The 20,772-nt window shown below is 49.2% G+C and overlaps 1 protein-coding gene across 6 annotated transcripts in view; it reads left to right on the top strand.

The window, feature by feature from the left end:
* Positions 1-20,772, top strand: part of LOC139818615 (protein groucho) — a 68,059-nt gene that overhangs the window by 26,029 nt on the left and 21,258 nt on the right. For 5 of the 6 annotated variants that reach the window (XM_071787401.1, XM_071787399.1, XM_071787400.1 and 2 more), the window contains exons 5-6: positions 15,865-16,002; positions 19,517-19,796. In XM_071787401.1, coding sequence (XP_071643502.1) covers positions 15,865-16,002; positions 19,517-19,796 — 418 coding nt within the window. The remainder of the gene's footprint in view (positions 1-15,864; positions 16,003-19,516; positions 19,797-20,772) is intronic. The other variant, XM_071787402.1, reaches the window with a different exon arrangement.

Genomic DNA, 20,772 nt, shown 5'->3' with positions numbered 1-20,772 from the left:
CGATATCGTCGTGATCGATACGCAACGTCAGTCGGCGGTGATTTATTAATCGCTCAGTTGGCACGTTGCGCGCAGCTTTGGGCTTTAATCCAAAATTAAAGGGTCGAACACGAGGAGAAAGCCTCGATTACGGGGTGTTTGCGACCCTCCGGGATCTTAGCTATTGAATAAATATGTAAACAAGGTAATAACATGCAAATAGCCGCGCGGCCGGGGGTGCCCGCGTTACCTCTTGCGCAAAACCTTACGCAATGAAAAAAGCAACCTAACTTGACTTTCAGACTTTTATTAAGAACTACCGAGATTACCGTGCTTTCAGAAAGCACTCGGGGCAAATGAAGCTTTTTACTTCTTTCCGCGTTGCGCGTACAAATCAAATAATACTCGTATATTCTTTTTTTCTCGCACAGCATCGTCAAACGTCTGCGTATATTATTTTCGAACAGAGATCCATTTCGAGAATCTCCATTACAAAGATTTCGTAATCAAGCTCCTTTTGCATCGCATCCATATTCATCGTGGCGAACGGACCATTTGAATTTTTTATTTTCTCGCACGTGCATCCCATTGATGGCAACTACCGCGAAGCGTTGGTTTCATTTTCTTTCGAACCAGTCCCTGGCTTCTCTCTTTTTTTACGACGAGAGAAAGGTGGTGCCCGGTCGAATAATTTAGGGTCGACGTGGGTCGCGAGAGAAAAGGAGAGACGCGATAATCGATCGGTAACGAGACCCCATCTCTTAATTATAGGACGCGTCTGATCGAAGTGAAACGCCCCCGGGCAGGCTTGACGCGATCTTATATAGAAATCCCGTTCGGGGAATCGCATATTTCTGTCGTTATTATCCGCGGAATGGATTTTCGCGTTCGCCGTTCGCGAAAGGTCTGAGAAATATCTCGTTTTGAACTCGACGTACTACAAGTGAATTCGTCGAATTATCGACAAGCCAGCAATATCGACGACGGTAGCTCTCGAGTGTCCTAGAGGAGGCATTCTGTACACGCTACTGAACAAGAATCTCGATCACGAATTCTGTAGAATAAATGGCGATCCCTCTTTCTTCGCCTACTTCGATATTCTCGCCCCCTCATCGATGCTTCTCCATAATCTATCTTGGGCGTGGGCGTGCAGCGACGGGTAATGCTCACGTTTATTGAATATTTAGCAGTTGAGCCCGTTATTTCCTTCAGCCCGCCTCCATCCGTCCGCTTTGTGTCCCGCCTATTCTTTCCGACTCCTCTTCTTTTTCCGGCAGGATGCGTCCCTCAAATCATGAATAAGACCTCGGCGCGGCGGCGTCGGCCTTACGGCAGGTCCGCACGAAGCCAGTAGCGACGCAAGTCAGGTAGTAGCTCGGCTTATCTCTTTTCCTGAGCGGGTATTCAACCGAGTAATGATGTTGACACTTTTGCAAGTATTTTAGATGTGACGTGACTGGAGAAATCGAACGGCAATTACGCGAATAATTAAGTATTTGTTTAAATCATTAATTCGGTAAATTTGTATATCTCATGTCATTTGTTCAAAAAATTGCGTAAAAGTAATATCTGGAAAAATATTGTTAAGTAAGGAAAAGAGAAAATATCGGGATGTAAAAGAGTGCGCAAATGGAAGAGAAGAAGGATTCTATTCTGGGAAACCGAACGGGAACGGGGTGATTTTTCCGTATATGATCGAAACGTGGATTTCCGCTTGTAAGTCTCGTAGAAAAGTTACGTATTAAGGTTGAATGAAGAGCATAACTCTTTCAAGACTCCCCTCTCCACGAGGACATCCGTGCGCTACGTGGAGGAACAAGCCGCGAGATACGTACCGTGTGAAATGTGGTATCGGAGCGATGGAATATAAATTCCGATAGGAAATCGCAATACGATCGTGTCGTATCCGCCGTTTTATGTCCCCGATATCCTCGAGATAAGCACTCGAGGCGGCGCCCTGAAATACGACGTGACGGTCCCGCGTACTTTTCTGGATCGGAATGACGATTATTATCTGCTGTCACTTTTAATTCGGTTACGATTTATCGCTTCTGGTAGCCGGACGGCGGGGATTTATTATTATCGGGCCGGGCATTATCGCGCGCGCGCGCGCGCGTGCGATTTACACGCCCGTACACGCGCGCGGTGTACAGGATCCGTGCCGTGTATCCGGTATCTCATATTTATAAAATCGAAATGCCGTGCCGCCGCTGCCGCCGCGCCGCCTCGCCTCGTCGACACGCTCGCTCCTGCCACGCGGTACCCGCGATTAATAGCCAGCCCGCGCGTTTATGACGAGGCCGGGCGTTGTCGCGTTCGCGCGAGAGCGCGCGATGGAAATAAAACGAGAAAAACCGCGGGGACGAGAATGAATAACGGATCCGGCGCGGCGATGCGAAAGAGCAAAATATCGCGGGCGCTCGAGAATTATCGGGTGTGTTACATTAACGGCGACGACGACCGGTTCGGCAAGTGTCCACGCACCGAACGCGTCCGTCCTCTCTTCCTCCCACTCCCTTCTCCCTCGAGGTTATTAACGTCGCTAATTCTCGACAATTACTGTCATCATCGTCAGCCGTCTCTGACCGCAACCGAGCTGTTACGTTTTCCTGTTACACCTGTACGATAATCATTGTCAACCGGAATCACGCTTGCCGGATAGTTTATGGATATATCGCGCGCGGCTATATATAAACGCCCACGTTGATCGAACAGTTCTTCGATCGGCCGTATAATACGTGAATTAATCAGGTAATTGCTACTGCGGCTCATTTAATATATATATCGGATGTTATAGATATGAATAGTAATCGTCGATTTTTGGATCGACGTCAAGTGCGTTTGCGAAAGTGCTTAGACGTATCGATATCTCTTTCCCGCGAATGCCATTTTTCTCATCGTTTCCTCTTGGCGCCGGGGCGCCGGTAGGGAATCGAGAATGTTACGTCACGATGGGTATAGTTTGATTTTGACCCGTTTCGTCGTACATCGTCGGCCAATGACCACGCGGTCGCGCGCGTTCCCCACGTTTTTATTTGCAGGAAGCGATGCGTATTGTAAACGCTTTCAGGCATTACTCTCGATTTTACTAACGCTATTACCGGCGATTCCGCAGCTGCACGTACGTGTCGGGGCAGTCGGAAAATTCACGCATGAAAAGTATGGGCGGCCACCACGAGTGATTCGATTTCGTTGTTTTGTTCGATTCGCTGGTTCGCTCCCCCTCGCGCGAGCGCTCCCTCCATCCTCCCTCCCCCCCTACCGGGCGCTTGTCTCCCCCGGTTGTCTCTCCATATCCATCCCATATACAGTACGCTCATTATTCATTTATCGGTTTAACGAGCACGTCCGCGATAAAGCGTCGCGAAATATCGATATCGGATGGTCAATACCCGCTCGGCTCGCTCGGTCCCTTGTTTGGCGCTCGCTCCACCTTTCACTCGGAAAAACAAAAGATCGACCGATCGCGATTTCGCCCGGCGTATCCGAGATCCGAGACGCGTATATATACTTATACGCTTTTCACTCGTTCGTATCGAGATAACGACGACAGTCGAGGGAATTGTCGAGCAATTTCGAGATTTGTCGAACAAACGAAACGTTTAACGTTCGTATAAAATTGTACGCCACCATATATTTTTTTATCGAGGGCGTTGAGCGTCGCGTCTGGGGAAAAAAAATACGCGACGCTCGAGGAATCTCGTTGGGCGCTTCATGAATAACTTCTCAAAAGCGTCCGGTAGTTCGTCATCCCTTGCTCGTGAGAGAGAGAGGGAGAGAGAGTGACTGCGCGAAATGTGTGCGCGGCCGCCGCTTTTTTTCCCGTTTTTATTGTGTCTGCAGTGCCACTGGTTTGATCGGTCGGGCCGCGCCAGGTGGAGGCGGAGGAGCAGATGGTGATTGAGAGGGAAGCGGGCGAGGCGGGAGGGCGGGGGGGACAAGGGAGGTAAAGGGAGAACACGCGCGCGGCGGGGGTGGTCGTGGGTAGAAGGGAGAAAAAAGAGGGCGAGTCCGGGCCGTCGCAACGAGCGGAGGAACGAATGGGACGTTGGTGTCAGGCGGGGGGGAAAAGGGATGGAACAGGGTGCACGCCGGAAGGGGGAAACCCGGGAGCAGCCACCGCCGCCGCCGCCACCGCCACCGCCGTCGGGGGTGGATGGGTGGCGGTCGGGCGGCGGTGGTTGACGGTGGGGACGCGTTGGCGGTGGCTCGGCGTTGGTTCGGAGGGGGGGGGGTGGCGGGAAAAAGCGAAGAGCAAAATTTGCTATCGGAAAAATCGAGCTCTCCACGCCACCGCCGCCGACCTCTCCACACGCTGCGCTCCTCGCTTTTTCTCCCTCGACCTCGCCCAACCACGAGTCGCGATCCCTTCCGACCTCACCGCCAAACCCCTCCGGGGGCCTCCAGCGAGAGGCGTGTACGTCGCGTCGGTGTGAGTTTGACACGCGTTTGTGTGTGCCGTGCGGCTTGGCGGAGAACGGTTCGCAATATGTGTACAATAAAATATACACAGAAATGTCTACTCTCGCTCGCACTCTCGCTCGTCTACGTCCTCCTTTTCTCGGTGTCGCGAGAGCGCGCATCCGCGGGGAGTACGGGCGTGCGTGTGTACGTGCGCACACGTATACAGGTATACGCCGGCCGGGGGTGTGCTTTCAGCGTAGGAATCCGCGATATCGACGGGGGTTATACCCGATACACGTCCTCTCCATGCTCGCGATCTCTCAACACGATAAGTTCTTTCAACCGGCACCGCGGCTCGGATCCTTTTTCTCTCTTCCCTCCGCGCGCACAATACGTGCACCTTTTTCGCCCCGCGGATAAGAAGGATGTTGCTCCGAGACGTCGCAATCCGTGGATGGTTTTATCCGCGGCAAATGGGCTTCGCCGGCACACGAGAATGTCACGCGAATCGAATCACGTCCTTTCTCTCCCGCGAACCGGGGGAAGCTGAGTAACTTACTCGGACTGGTTTGAGTCGGTCCAGAGTGGTCCAGTCTGACCCGTATCTTATCGGAAACAAAATTTACTTCGCGTATACGATAAGACTTTAGATCTCGACTGTGATTCTCTTCTACTCTTGCAATACGCTCGGCCATAATCGGCGTTAACCAGCTTGTCTACGCGATACGAACGACTCGCGCAGAAATTCGCGCACGTACTCGCGCCGGTAATATCTGAAGCTATCATAGTACAAGCGCGAGTACACGATACGCGACCGCGGGCGGTCATGAATTTTTATCACTCCTCCTTTCTCTCTTTCTCCCGTTTCGTGCTTACGACGGATTCAAGGTTCTCGGAGCTCGAGCGAAACACGAGGAATACGCTTAATTCTCGCGTCTCCAAATGGGCACTTAAATTTCTTGCAGTAAAACTCGCGGCGCTGCGGGAAACAGTCGAGCCGTTAACTCGGGAGGGAGGAAAGGGGTTCAAGAGGTTTGGCCTTTGAGGAAAGGAGAAAGAGAGAGAGAGAGAGAGAGAGAGAAAAGAGATGCTATCGAGATCTCTCGCGGGATTTAAGATCCACGTAGACACTCTCGCGGCCGTTCTCTCTTCCCTCCCTGCAAAGGTAGGGGGGCGTAACTACTTACTACTAGCCCTGATGTTGGTTGGGATCGCTTTTATCACTCGTACATCTTTTACGACTGGTCCCCGCTCTTCTCGTCGCCCTTTCTCTTCTTCTCGCGCCTCTTCGCGTCTTCCGTGGCATGTTTTCCATGCCCTCGCTGTTGTAAGCGCCGTATTTAAACCGCGAGTCGTAAAGTTTGCCCCCGACGCGTGTATATCACGCCGTGTGCAGGTGTAGCGCGATGGGTGGTCGGATGAGAAAGAGACGCGGCAGTTCGCCTCCATTATCATCGTCTCGAGCTTTTAAGAGCCCTATCCTCGAGCCGCTATCTTTATTTAGGCCTCGCCGATGGACGCTGGCTGTGCACGATAAGCCTACGTTTCTCTTATATTGTCGCGCGCTGTGATTGCGCATATCGAAAGACGGTACATCTCTGAAATCCTTGTTTGCCACCGAAGTAAGCTGTAACGAAGTTAAACATGTTTGGTAATCAAACATGTTTGATAATTAAACATGTTTGGCAATTAAACACGTTCGGTATTTACGTGGACGTTCTTGATATCGTGTCCCGGGAGGTAACGTGAATGCACGCGAGATAAGAAGTTCCGCTGGCCGACATTAGCTCGTACAAAAGGAGCGTATCAGTGTGCGAATCTAATTTGCGCTCGGGGGTATATAGATTGGCGACGTTACACTGCCTTGCGGGTATGTTTTACGTGTTCGTATACTATAGCTGAAGCGGCAGCTCCCGAACTCTCCTCCATCGGCTTTATGCAGCCGAGCCCCCGGCACTTTTATCGACGCTAGGGCGTTAGCATTATGCCAGCTATCAACGAGAGGGTGGAACGGACACCCTCGAGCCCTCTTGTACTTAGGGGTGTCGTTAAGAGATCGCTCCCTTTGCCTGCTTTATTACACTATATATATACACACACATACATTTACATGTGTGTGTGTGTGTAAAGTATCACGTTTCTCTCTCTTTTGCTTCCGCGCCTTGGTCTCAACGAATTAGGATGTCGAAGAAAAAAGAATGACGAACATCATAAAGTCCGTGATTGTCTTCATGCCGTGGCAATTATCGTGCGTAGTATTCCAATCTCAGTAGACGAAATTATTTCTACTGATGAAGATATACATATATATTCGACAAATTTCACCGACTTTATGGTTTGAATTTCAGATTCGCCTGCTTAGTACACAGGATTCATCTGCTTAGATACACAATGTGCTTTATCTCCGCGTAGTTTATTCATTCACCCCCGTGGTGTTTACGGCGCGACCCGCGTTAAACCACGCGATTTCGGTATCTCTCGTACCTCGTACCGCGGAAAGAGTCAGTCTCCCCGCGGGAGGAGAGGGAGGCATAAAGGAAACTGGCGCGGTTAATCGTCGTATCATATGACTGAGTAATTGAGTCTGCGAATTGCTGGAGGCAGGTTCCTCCTTCCGAGCTCCGCTCGGTCTTCATCTCGCAATTAGCGTTAAGTTAATTGTACTTCCTGCGCAAGCTAACCCCACGGTCGGACGGTCGGGTGGGCGGTGAAGGAGGGACGGAAGGTCTTGTTTTCCCCGGCATTCGCCCTGCTGGAGAATTACGAGGGTCGCCCGGCGACGATAATTTTCTTGGTGTTTCGGTGGGTGTGCCGGGGGCGGTCGTAAAGTCAAGTCGGCAATGCGGATTGCCGCCGACGTCGTCGTCGTAGTCGTTGTCGTTGTTGACGACGCCGTGGCGAATGCATCCAAGGCCCGAGGCGCCCAAGCGTGTCACGGTAGAGAAGTGCCAAGACACTGGCTGGTGGAATGAAGAGGAGAAGCGCGCGCGAGGCAAGGAGGGACTTTTAACGAGGCGTCTTAACGGCGTCCGCAGGGTAGGACGTAGGGCGAGATCCTGCTCGCTTTACGCCGCGACGGATGTCATTCAGTTCCGTTCTCGACTCTGCGTTGATTACCGCAGTCGCGTTTATGTTTCGAGACGAGCGTCGTGTGTATGCGATGGAGGATTGCACATACGATCCGATTGTAAATAAAATTTTGACAAAGATTTAATTTTGACTTGCGCCTTCATTCTGTATTTGTTCAAGGATAATGCGTTAATCGCAGGAGTCGGGAATCGACTGCCAATGTGAAGCCGCAATCGTAAAGTCAAAGACATGAATCGGCTGGTTCAATGAACGAAGATACAGCCCGAAATTCGCCTTGTATCAATAATAGCGAGCTGTTAGAGAGAGGGTACTGTACACATAGCGAGACTCGTACTCGAAAGGGTGGAGAGTATAGGAGGTCGGTCGGCCTCGGCGGCTAGTCCGTTAATGTTTAGCGCAATCAGCGATAATGGCGGTCTATGGCGCGTTTAATCAAGGCAGTAGCCCGTTGCGGCTTGCGGTTCGAAAGCGGACTGCCCCTCGGCAGGGTGCAAAGGAAAGGGTCAGCGGTGGCGGAGGGTGGTGAGAGGGAGATGTAGGGAGAGAGAGAGAGTAGTACACTGGCGATAGAGCAGAGAGGATAGGACATATCAGGTGGGCTTAGTGGTCTCTGCCGGCCCCACATCGCTTCGACCAGAGAGTGACCACCGTATATATACGTGCACAGAGCCACACGAATACGTTGCTGCGGTCGGGATTATCAACTGCACCTCGTTCTCGCCTCTCTCTCTCTCTCTCTCTCTTTCTCTTTCTCTTTGTCTTTCTCGCGGTTTTTTTTACAGCACAAGATCCGATGAACAAACGCCGAGACGAATATGCGATGACACTCGTGCGAAAAGTTAATCTGAAAAGGCTTAAATATTAAATAGTATGTTACATCGGCTGCTGCGAAATGATTCTCTTACCCCATGATCGCGATAACAATATAATAATCAGCAATCGAAGATTGCCGTTTAAAGAAATCTCATCGCTCGATAACATGCTTCTCGAAACGTTCTTTCGAGACAACTCCTGCCGCAGTCATCCGAGAGTAACGGCTCTCAGCATCCTTTTAACAGCTCGTACATCCCTTTTCACAGTCAAGTCAAGGTTCGCTGCTGTTATTAGCTGTCTACCGACATTATCGTGGCCACGCGTTCGTGTACGCGTGCGCGTTCGCTCCGAGAGATGGGTGTTCCGCACGTTTAATATCCTGAGTGCCGCTAATTTGTCGACCGTAACCCACTGACACTCGTTGATCGATCGCTCTGCCAAGCCGCTCGGTCGTCGCTACTGCGAGCATCGCGGCAAAAGAGGGTGGAAGCTAAGAAGTCGGATAATTAGATACGCGAGAAGTATAGAGACAGGCTTTTCCCGGACCGCTCGCACGAACCTACCATAAGTTTCCGCATTCTCTGTAAATATTCGTTTTTATGCTACGTATTAGGGGAAAGCGGCGTTGGTGGTATAAGTGGGTGGGTAAACCACTCTCGCGCGGTTACTTCGTTATTCCGTGAATCGTTGGAGGATCGAGGATCCCTGCGCATTCTCTTTCACGTCTCTAGAACGTGTCTGAAAACGACTCCGGCCACCCGGTAGATCCGTGGTATCGCGCGAGATCACGACACTCTCGAAGAGCAGCAGGGGGCAAGTGAGGAGGGAAACGGGAAGGATGGATGGAAGCTCGAGTGCTGAGACAGCACTCCGACGTTCAAACATCCAAACATCTCGATCTTTCGGGGTCGGGCCGTCTGTGTCGGGTCTCCGCCTGCCGAGTTGCTGCTGCTGCTGCTTCTGCTGCGACTCGAGTACCACTTATCCTTCTCTCCAACCCCCTTCGTCCCTTTCTTCGTTCCATCTCTCGTCGGCCCGGAGATCTCTAACCAGAACTCGAGGTCCTTTCCGTTCTCATCCTCTTCCTCTCTCTCTTCCTGCCCCCCCTCCTCTCTCTCTCTCTCTCTCCATTTCTCTGGTATCCCGGCATTTCTAGCGCAACGATGTAGCTGGTGACGGCAATACCGACTGCTAGTGACAACAACGACCCCTCCCCCTCTCTCTCTCTCTCTCGGGTCACACACGCATACACACATACGTACACGTTCTGTAGCATGCTTCGTGTTCACGTTTCACGTACGCCTCGTACACACGAGCTGTGGATGTTCTCCGAATTGCGGCTACTCCAAGTCACCCCTCGCCACCCTCGTTGCGCGACCACGACGAACCCCGAATTGATTGTAGCCTGTTTACCCTCGAACGTTCGCGCACAATGTTCTCCCTCTCGGTCCTTCGCCGTCTCGACGATTGCCCTCTGTTTTCAGAGATTGGCTCGAGCTATGTTCGCAAGACCGTCTCCGTCTCGAATTTCGTGCACGACAATCCGATCCGCAAAGTGGAATCGTATTTTACGATCTCTGACCGAAATTAAATAAATCTAGTTGTATTAAATCAAAAACTCTTATTGTGAGAAAAATTGAATTCCGTTAAAATTGTACTAGATTTATCACCGCGCGGACAGTTGTTGTTACAATACGTTGAAGCGCGATCGAAGCCGGGAACCGCATCATCGCGACAGGCAATTGTGCCCTTCAACTCGCGGTGCAACAACCGCCAACACACTGTACAGCCAACGTATCATCGTCATTCGTAACCCGTTCGTTCCGATAACCCGTTTAACGGCGATTCGAGTTATTCGAGTTGGCGAGTTGGCCATTTTGCGCGACGCCGTGATTTTCTCTCTCTTCTTCTCTCTCTCTCTCTCTCTCTCACTATTTTTTTTTAAATTCGCGAACGAGATCATGCGTGCCGCATCGCGTTGCAGAGCGACGTGTGCAACGACGTCGAGAGACGTGCGAAGCGTATAAAATTTCATCGCGGTCTCTCGGGTGCGTCCACCGCGGAAAATTAACCGAATGAAAATGGCGAGCTCCAATATTTATACAAGCAATTTCAGGCGTTGCTACTCCGCGGCCGTTCCGCGACGCGTTCGCTCGCGCGCGCGTGTTTGTCATGCGTGACACACGGGGTAATCGTCGCTGGAACGAGCGTTGCGAGCATTTTTTCCTCCCCCTTTCGTTTTCACCTTGCAATTCGTGCGCATTCTAATCGACTTCGCGATTCGGAGCGCCGATATTTCCGACGAACGCCCTCGCGCGAATATCGCGATCGAATAGCGATATTAACGGATAAATGAAGAAGCAGTTCTCGTTTTGCACCGTATCAAACCTCCGCTGTTACAACGTTTGACCTATTTGTCAGTTAGCTGCTATGCATCGCCGTCGACAATACGGACGCGCGCGATAGACGGAACAAAAGACAGGGCGCATTATCGATTCTTTTCACGTCGTCGCGCGACGGAAGGAGACCCCGGTGCTGTTGGATACGCGTTGTCTGGTTTCGTGACGCGATGAAAACTAGCTGACGCGACTCGATTGGACGCGACACGACGCGAGACGGAAAATTGATTTAATCTAACTTTCAGGGTAACTGGACAGTGCAACGATTCGAAAACAACAGCGGACACAATGAGTTTTCGGCTCTTCGTATACCTTAACGGATGCTTTATCCATGTCCCGCTCCTCCCTCTTCTACCTACTAATCCACCCACCCGCGCTCGCGCACACACGGTGGTCCAGCGTGTGTACACAGATGCGCGCGCGTACACACGGCCACATCCGGTATTCTCCGCAAGCCGCGGGGTATTGCAATCACGCGGACGTTAGCCGGGCTTTACAGGCCGAGCGAACGAGAACCGCCGCCGGTGTGCAGGGGCTTACCAGAAACCAGGGAGTTAGCCGAACACGCCAGTTTATTTGCTCGCGCAGCATAATACCACCAAAGTCCGACGAGCAGCCGTTGGTTTACTCGTTAGCGCAAGTAACGGCTTCCGGTTAGTCGGTAGAGGTTGGCGGCGAGCATGGCTTTGTTGCCACAAACTCTATATCCCTCTCTCTCTCTTTCTCTTTTATAATACTGGATGCTGACTCTTCGATTAAACATTTTCCAGCGTAGCACGGAGGCTAAAGTTCATCGCGAGACAAAGACGTGTCCCGTGCGTGCGATAAGAGATAAGAGATCGTGCTTCGATATTCGGCGCATAGTATAGAATGCAGTCGGATTCACGGAGGCCCATCTCCTCCCGAGGCTGCTTCGAGTATCGGATTATCGGCAGTATCGGGCCGGGCCGGGCCGGGGTGGTGAAAGAGCATTCAGTTCACGTCACCGTTTTACAGGCGAGGAATTTTATCGACGGCACTCGGGCGCTTTGCATTTTCATGCCGTGAATGTTGCTGCCTGCTTTTAGACGTACGCTATAGTGTTGTTTATATGTATGGGAGAGCGTCTCGGAGAGACGCCTGATTCCTTTTGAGATACACATGTATTCGCGTAACCGCGTGTCCGGGTGTGTGTGTGCGAGCGTGCGACACAACGGCGGTATTGCATGTATATATATCTATATATATAGAGAGAGAGAGAAGGAGAGAAGGATGGCACTTTGCGAGAGCTTCTTGCGGTTTTCGCGATATTACTGAGCCGGAGCATCTGCGTCTTCCGTTTCAGCGCACGTTGCGACGCCACGTAATGTCATAGAGAACGCGGATATGAAAAAGAAACGGAAAGGAGTATTGAAGATTTTGAGAATTGCACAGACTTGTACGTGGTTATTCGCGCGTAATCGCAGTAATCGTTGAAATCTCACGTCGCCCCCGATATTTCGATAGCGGATAACAACGCCCGCTGCAAGTGCTATTTTAAGGAAAAAGCCATTCGCGCTGTGAAAGACTCCGCTCGGAGTAGAGCAATCTTCGTTGGTCCAATTTGGCACGAGAGAGAAAAATTCATTCTCGGGGCGAGATTTTCATCTCTCCCCCGTGTGAAATCCAGGCCAACGAGAACACCGTGGCCAAAACTCGGTTTCTCGTTTCTCTACTTCTGCTATTTCTCTCTCTCTCGCTCACTCATTTTCTCTTTCTCTCCTGGAGTGAGAGAGTAGTAGCGGAGCATCCGAGCCATTCATTATTTTCTTGGTTACCTCTCACCCGGGGAAAACTTCTTGGCAACGCAATTACGTTTGCGACGACTCCACCCCCGTCGTCGTCTCTTCCTCCCTGGAGCTGCTACCATTTCTCGCCCACAATGTCCTCCCCCGTTCTACCACTCGCTTGAAATCTTCTGGTTCTAGTACCGTCGCAAACTGCCGTACAGTACGCCAAGTAGATGGGACTTTACCGCACGTTACGAAACACACTCCCCGTGTTATCCTAGCGAACAATACAAGTACGTTCGAGTTTCATCATGATAATAGCCGTGTCATGCTTAAATGTCAATTATTAAACACGTTTAACGCCACCTGTTATTTCTTTAAGTATAAGGGCGGGGAGAGAACAGTTAGTGAAACAGTTTTATCAGAAAAATTATAAATTAACAAAATAATATCATAATAGAAAATCTAATCAACAATTTACAAGTGAATCTACATGTACTACTGAATATTATTTTTATAAAATTTTTTATTCATACTCTCTTTTGAATGTATACGTATGTGTACGCGCACAAAATGTACTTTTAAAATTCCGGTGTTCCATAAAATTGCACGTTCTGTATGCCGCATATCGCGCGTCTTTTACACACTGCCTGTAAACCTCCTTGCTCTCATACACGATGTCTCGCGGATATAGCTCGACTCATTTTCGCGTACATTATAATTAGCGGCTTAATAACTAGCACTCGGAGGGCGTCGAGTAATTAAAACAGGTCCTCCTCTTTGCGTTCTCTCTTTCATCTTCGTTCCACGTACACATACGTTCATACGTATCACACAATCGCTCTTTCTCTCTCTCTCTCTTTCCTTTTCTGCTCATTCGCCGAGACGCCGAGATGCGCTCGGGGGAAACTTGCCAAGAATTTCAGTGGCCTGGCGATATTTCAATTAGTATCCGAGACTCGTTTAAGCAGCGGTGAAAACGCGTTGACGGAAGCTCACGTTTATATCAACCGCGAGCTCGCCGGGCTTATATTTTCGGGGCGTTTATGAGTTACCCGAGGATGAGCGGCAAAGAGAGGGAACGAAAGGCACGTAGAAACCAGCGGTTTGTTTCCTGTTTCACGACGAATCGGCGGCTTCCGCTTCCGCGTCTCTCGAGCGTGCGAATTCTACGCGTCGGCGGGGAAACGAGCGTCGGAGCCGCCGCTTTGTCGAGGTAATTAAGTGATTTCATTTTCTCGACGAAAGCATTGAAAATGGTCCGCGCTCCGTTCCGTGCGCTGCCTGTTGATTCCGCGATAATTAAATGGAGTTTCGCGCTATGTGATGTTGCTGTGTGAATAATTATGCCGAGTTATCCGGCCTGGCGCGTAGATTTATATACGATTATCCAATAATGGTTTAGTGCCCTCTCGTCTAGAAAAATTACTAGATTAGGAAAAAAAATATGAGGAAGAAGTCAAGGAAATTATGACACATGTCGAGATAAGTTGTATATTAAAATTTTAATTTAAGAAAAGTGACGTACCTATACTACCGGAAAAGATCCGATGCCTCAAAGTGACATAAAGAAATATATCTCCAATGTCAAGTATGCCGGAGTAAGTCGGGCCAGAGAGGGCGAAATAACGGCACGAATGCTTGCGCCACTGTAGCAATCTTGCCTGGATTTAATTTAATTCTCGGCAGTCTCTTCCAGCCGGAGGGCGTCGTAAACACCCTCGGTCGGTTATGCCGCACCTGCATCTTCACTCGTTTCCTTCGCGAGGGCGCGTTAAGCTAGCCCTTACCTTTCTTAACGATCCGGAACAAGCCGCCCGAGGGCCTCGGGCGCAGACTACGGCGGCATGGTGGTGCCAGATCGAACACCCTCCCGCCGTAATACGTAGCTTGTCGAGGGGGAAGTATTGAGTGCTCAACGAAATATTCTTTTTTACTGTTCCTCCTTTTTTTCTTACATTTTCTTGTAATAGCTTTTTAATTGAGTAAAGGAAAATGATATACGATAGGATAATAAATGTAAAAATTCCGCAAACTGATATTGTTCGAAATTAAACAATTTCTGCACAGTAATTTGTAATAATCAGAGCAATTCCCATTGTTTATTTCGCGCAACTAACAACTGTCTTGTGACTTCCCTTCGTCTTAACCGTCTTAACCTTCTAATGGTAATGTTGGATGGTGATTCACGTCTATTTTAGTTTTTTGTTTTATTGCAATTATTTAAAGTCAGATAATAAACTTTATTGTATTTTGTATATTGCATTTTTTTCACTTAAATAAACAAATGAAAAAGTTTTGTTATTACCTACTTTTTTAACAAAAAAATTTTGGGTAGACTGTTTATATATTTTATGAAAAACCACCTCGCCATTAGAGTTGGTTAACGGTTGGAAAAGGGTGGCAACAAATTTTATGAACACGCGAAACAAAAAATTAAATTTAATCATGTTGTTTATCAATAATTCTCGCTCGTAAAGTCCACAAACTTCTATAGAAGTTAGAAAATATTTGAGTAAGATCCCTTTGTCTCTCTCAGCGACAAACTACTGATTGCTTGATTGATGTAAACGTCACGATTGATAATTTCAAGGTTACTGAGATTTTTTAATAATTTAGAGAAAACACTAGATTAAAAAAAATCGGAACCTTGCGTGGTCATTCATCATTTCTAATTGCTCGTGCTTGTTTTGCTTTACGTATTGGGTGTTGGAATTAATTTTTTGGTTTTTCTAAGAGATGGCGTAACACTAGAATATTACACGCCGGTGCATACTGTTGCCAACCTTATATAAAAGTCTTGTTATTAAGTTTTAAGAATCAGTAGAAGCCATTTCGTTAAAGTGTGAGTAACAAGTTTTTTTGGTGCGTCAAAAATGTCGAGTTTTGAGCCATCGAAACGCAATTTGCGAAAAAAGCCATGCTTTTTTGCTTTCACCTAAAGAAAAAAGCTGTTGACTGTCATTGTTTGTTGCTGGAAGCTTATGGTGATTATACTCCGACGGTTCAAGCGGTAGAATACTGGTATCGACGATTTAAAATTGGTGATTTTGACTTGGAAGACAAAGAGCGCCCTGGACAGCTAAAAAAATTCGAAAATGAGAGATTGGAAACATTGTTGGATGAAGATCCATGCCAAACGCTACAAGAATTGGCGGATATATTAGACTATTAGAGGTTGACTTAACGTTTTTTTTATCGATAAACATTAATTTTTATGCAAAAAAACCAAAAAAATTAATTCCAACACCCAATATTTATTTGAAAAATTGATGTTTCAATTATAAAAGCCTTCGCAATCTTTACAAATAATCTCATTCTTTGCTCCGTGCGTGTTGCGTTCCTACTGTACTCGCGAACATATATGATAATTTAGTAATTTGAAAAAGAGAATTTTTTATGTAAATTATTATTATATTTTTTCTTTTCAGACGGAAATAGCAAAGAGATTGAACGCCATCGTCGTACAGATCCTGCCGTTTCTATCGCAGGAGCATCAGCAGCAAGTCGCGTCGGCGCTCGACAGAGCCAAACAAGTGACCATGACCGAGCTGAACACTATTATCGGGGTGAGTGCACGCCAATGTTATAGCTTGTTACAAAGATGGATCTTCCGTCGGCGACGCCGCGCCGCGAGTACCTATCGTCGTCGAATCACGTTCGCGACTCGAACGAATACATAGCGAACCTATTCACGTGCGTCCCAGCGTGAAAAGCATTCGCGGTGGGATGGAGAACCCCTGCGGGCACGCTACGCTGGAAGCCGATGCACGTCCGAGGAATCCAAAAGCGGACGGGACGGATACGATCCTGGCGAATCCCGAATCCTCCTCAATATTGCTCGAGCACTCAATTTCCTCCCTATTAAGCCACCGGCTTCTCCAACCCCCCGTTTCGTTCTCTTCCTCCGTTGCTCCGTTCCGACCCCGTCGTCGTCCGTCCCCTCGAACCCTCGAACCCTCGCACCCTTATTCCTCGCCGCATCCGCTCTCACCACCTATATAGCCGCCTCTCTCTCTCTCTCTCTCTCTCTCTCTCGCTCACTGAATCTTATCCCGAGTCTTCCCGCCCGGTTACCCAAGCCGTCGGGGGTAGGTTATAGTGTTACGGTTCACGAGCGCGCCGACTAATCAGCATTCCAGCAACCCCTCCGTCTCCGAGCCTTCCTTCCCACACAGCCCACGGAGAAACTTCCACGGATCTGCGATGTTGTCGGGGGTACGTGCGGCAAATCCTTAGCAGGATTCCGGAATGCCACCCGTCTTAGTTTACTCTCTTCTCTTAAATCCCACCAGCTATGCTGGATAGATCGAATCGAATAAGCCACGACGGATTCGCTGGTCGATTTCGCCGTGGATAGATAAGCCCAGGAAACGTAATCGTTTCGCGGATTATTTCGCATCGCGATATAGATATCGCGGTAGATTAGCTTTTCTCGGAAGAAGCTCCTCTTTCTCCCCCCCCCTCTCTCTCTCCTTCTATCTCTCTGTTGTATAATAGTTACTCGAGACCGTTATTGTAAACTCGCTACGAATATACAGACAGCGAACAGGATATCGCAGTTGTAAAGCTTCAAAATGATATTGGCGAATGATATTGGCTTACGCGTCTTCGCGGTAGGTACGCTCGCATTTGCATCGATCGCAATTTCCCTTGTGGCGACTGCTTACTTCGGCCAAAAGACGCTTAGAGTGTGTCAACGATACGCAATATAAGAAGGTTAAGACGATCCCCTTTAGATCTCTCGGCCGTAACTTCGCGTCTGGTCGAGTCAGCAAGCGGCAACGGCGACGGTGAAAACTGCTGAGGACGAGCACTTGGCAACCGATGCAGGTGCCGCGAGATGGTTCGCACGAAGATTAAGACCCAGTATCTTCGTATCCGGAAATAAAGAAGGAAGTTAAGACGTTTTAAATCGGAGAAGTCTTCTCCGACCCTCATGACGGTCATAAAAAAGAAGTATCGTCTTTAATTACATCAAGCTTGAAAGACAGAAAATATTCCGAATATTTTATGCAATCTTTTTTAAATTTCGTGAAACTTTTACCACACTCGATGTATCTTCTCGCCTATATATTTCCTTACTCGTTAGCAAGAACTTGAAAAACGAAATTCACACCTCTGAACATTTCGTATAATTCGTTCGGGCCACCGACGTCAAAGCGTCGTTTCTCCCGTTGCTGCGGCATTACGGGGAATCTCGGCACGAGGACGAGAGTGGTTTCCTGGCACTGGTAAGAGAGTAACACTCCGCATAGAAGTCGGATCCGGGTCAGGATTATTATCGCTATCAAGAGTGGAAACTCGGAACGTTTCCTTGGGGCTTCCGACTTCCTCGCGGAATCACCGGCGACGTTTCGCAGAAATACGGCTTCGTGGAGAGCCGTTTTCCGTCTTTCATCTTTCTTCGTTTCTCTCCACTCTTTCTCTATTCCTGTCTCACTTTCTCTTTCTCTTCCAATCTCCATCCCTCCACAGACGCGGCATGGCGCGCAGCACCGGCACGCTTGTACACGTTCCTCTGTTTGTATGTTTTGTGGGTGGCTCTGTTCAGACAGTCGACGCGAGGTTATTATATCGTTAAGCCATTTAATTATCTCGGCAAACTACTCCCCGGAATATATATTCGCCTCAGCCTGCCTTAACGAGTGTACATGGTTACAGGCGGGTGTGGGTGTACTATACCCTCCTCTCGTACTCGCCGTCTGCGCACTATCCTTCCTCCTCTCTCTCTCTCTCTCTCTCTCTCTCTCTCTCTCTCTCTCTCTCTCTGTCTTTCTTTCACGTGATTACCTACTCTCCGCACCATGATTCGCGAACCGTTAAAACGGCGTTGAACAGATCCACAATTTGTCTGGCGGCTTGGTCCAACTAACGAGGAAACTACGAGTGAGATACGCTTAAGATTTCCGCGAAACTTTTCGCCGGCGCTCGTTCGCTCGTTCGCTCGATGGTAGAACGCGTAAGTCTTTCCACTTGTTTCGCAGCCTTTGATTTACCCGGGCGAGGTCGAACGCGGAGGTTACTCAAACTTGCCGGAGTTTACTCGGCAATTTGTATGCTTTGCTAATGGAAAGTTGCCTCCGTTGACTGTAACGAAGTGTATTTTCGCGTCGGCAGCGGCAGCGGCTGGCGGTGGCTGGCAGTAGCGAGAAGAAGGGAGAAAGAGAGGGAAAGAGAGAGCCGGGGGAGAACACGCGATCGTGACTGGAATTAAGCGGAGCGATTTTTCCAGCGAATTATCGTTGCGTTGCTTTTTGTTTGCCCCCTCACTGTTTCCCTGTCTCCTCTCGCAGAAACGAAATTGTTTGATCAATTATGACGGATGAGAGGGAGAGAGAAAGAGTGAGAGGAGAGGCCGCACCGTGCCGTGCTTTTAAATCCACGCGCGCTCGCTCGCGAACGCGATTTTATTTGCTTATGCATTTGTCCGCGCTGGAAACGTGAGTTCACGTTCGGCAAACAGACTCTCCTAACGAAGCTGCGGCACCGTACACACCACACCACCGTGCTAAACCGATAGCCCGTAAAAATCATTTCCGAACTTCTATTGGGCTTGGCTGCCTCTCTCTTTCTCTCTCTTTCTCACTCTCGGTATGTAACCGTAGTAGCGGCCACCACGATAATATCGACACGCTATTAAAGTTTTCCCCCATCCCACCTGTCCCGTTCAATTCCAATCTGCCGCGCTCTTAGCGATGATCGCCTCGATTCCCGTACATCGCGTTTTTTCACGTCTTTCGCGGAATAATACCCGCTCGCTTTTATCTGGTAATTACAGCGGAAATACTTGAGAGGCACCGTTACGCGCTCTCGAGCCTGTTAATTGCCTCGCCACTTATTTAATCTAATCTACGGAACTTATCGAGATCCGTGCGATATATTATTCGTGCCGATCCTCGCGTATCTATACGTGTGTACGCAAACACGTACCCAAATCTTTTCCGCACCGATGCTTCGCGGAGCGCGTATCGACGAGCAACCGATAGCAGCCGATGATACTATATCCCGATCGCGAGATAACAATCGTCAAGTTGCGCAAACGTTGTTATTGACACGCGGAATTTTTGTCGTTGCCTGCAGCAACAGAGGCCCGATCTGCCGAGACTTCTACAACAGATGCATGCCCAACAACTGCCACCGGGTGCGGCGATGGGACCGCATCCGGGTATACCCGGACTTCCTGGGTTGGGCCCGGGCGCGGGTATACCGGTCCCCACCTCGGCATCCGCGGCGCTTCTCGGTTTAGGCCTTCCCCCGGGAGCGGCTGCCACCCCCGGAGGCACAGCCGCGCATCCGTTATCAATGCTGACAAAACCGGAACTTCACCGCGGTCAACCCGACGATCTCAAACCTAACGGAGGTAAGTCATACGAACCTTCTTTTTTTTTTTTATCTTTTCGGGCTGTTTAATATGTGTTTAATAAAATAAAATCTTCGAAGAAATGAATTCAACGTCAAAAAGTAAAATATTGAACATTTTTATATCTCTCAAATTTTGCGCTACAATGGGAGAAAGCGTCTTCTCGTGATCTTCGGACGAATCTTTTCCTTTCATCAGTCACTCGACACGTGTAAACTCGCGTCTCTCTTGACGAGCGTGTATAAGGTCAGCGCGCTGATAGAAAAGATTCTATTCTATTCGTGGAAGTCTGTCGGTCCCAATGCTGCAATGCCTCGACTGTCTCGCGCACTCAGCAACTCGCTCGTGGTGGATATTTCGCGCGCCAAACGATCCGTTTAACCGTCTCGTTCGCGGAACGGTTGCGCATTCAGCTTCGCCTTGGGTCTCGCGTAACTCGGCTACCTGCTGTTCAATCGCTTATCTTCATTTCTGCGAGAATAGGCCGGTAACCGATCCTCATGAGACGATACGTTGTTGTTTTGCCGCGCTCGTCGTGACTCGTAATCTCATCAATGATTCAGCGATATACGCAGCGACGATGAACGTAAACACGATTAGTCCGTCGAGAGCCCGTCGGTGTAATGGATGAAAACCGCTCGTGAGAACGTTTCAAGAAGAGGAGAGTATATACGGCGAAACCGCTCCAAAGTCGCTGAAATTAAGCAGAACCTTTTCGTGCTATTTTAAGTGCGGTCTGGAATGAACGAGCCGATGATGCAAACGACCGTGCTTAAACCCGAGAGAAGCTTCTGAAACTCTCGATCTTGACCTCGAGAATCCTCTCGGGTCTTAGTCCTCGTCCTCACTCTCTCGTTTCCTCTTCTCGTCCCCCCCCCCCACCCCTATTCCTTCTCGCCTGTCTTCCTCGTTGGCACGTCACGCGACTGCAAGATCTTGGTTCGCGCTCTCGGGGGCCTCACGTACCGCTGACGAA

The sequence above is a fragment of the Temnothorax longispinosus genome, chromosome 9 (assembly GCF_030848805.1).
Source record: "Temnothorax longispinosus isolate EJ_2023e chromosome 9, Tlon_JGU_v1, whole genome shotgun sequence".
Taxonomy (NCBI): Eukaryota; Metazoa; Arthropoda; class Insecta; order Hymenoptera; family Formicidae; genus Temnothorax; species Temnothorax longispinosus.
Note: the sequence above shows the minus strand (reverse complement) of the source record. Positions and strands in the feature narration are given on the sequence as shown.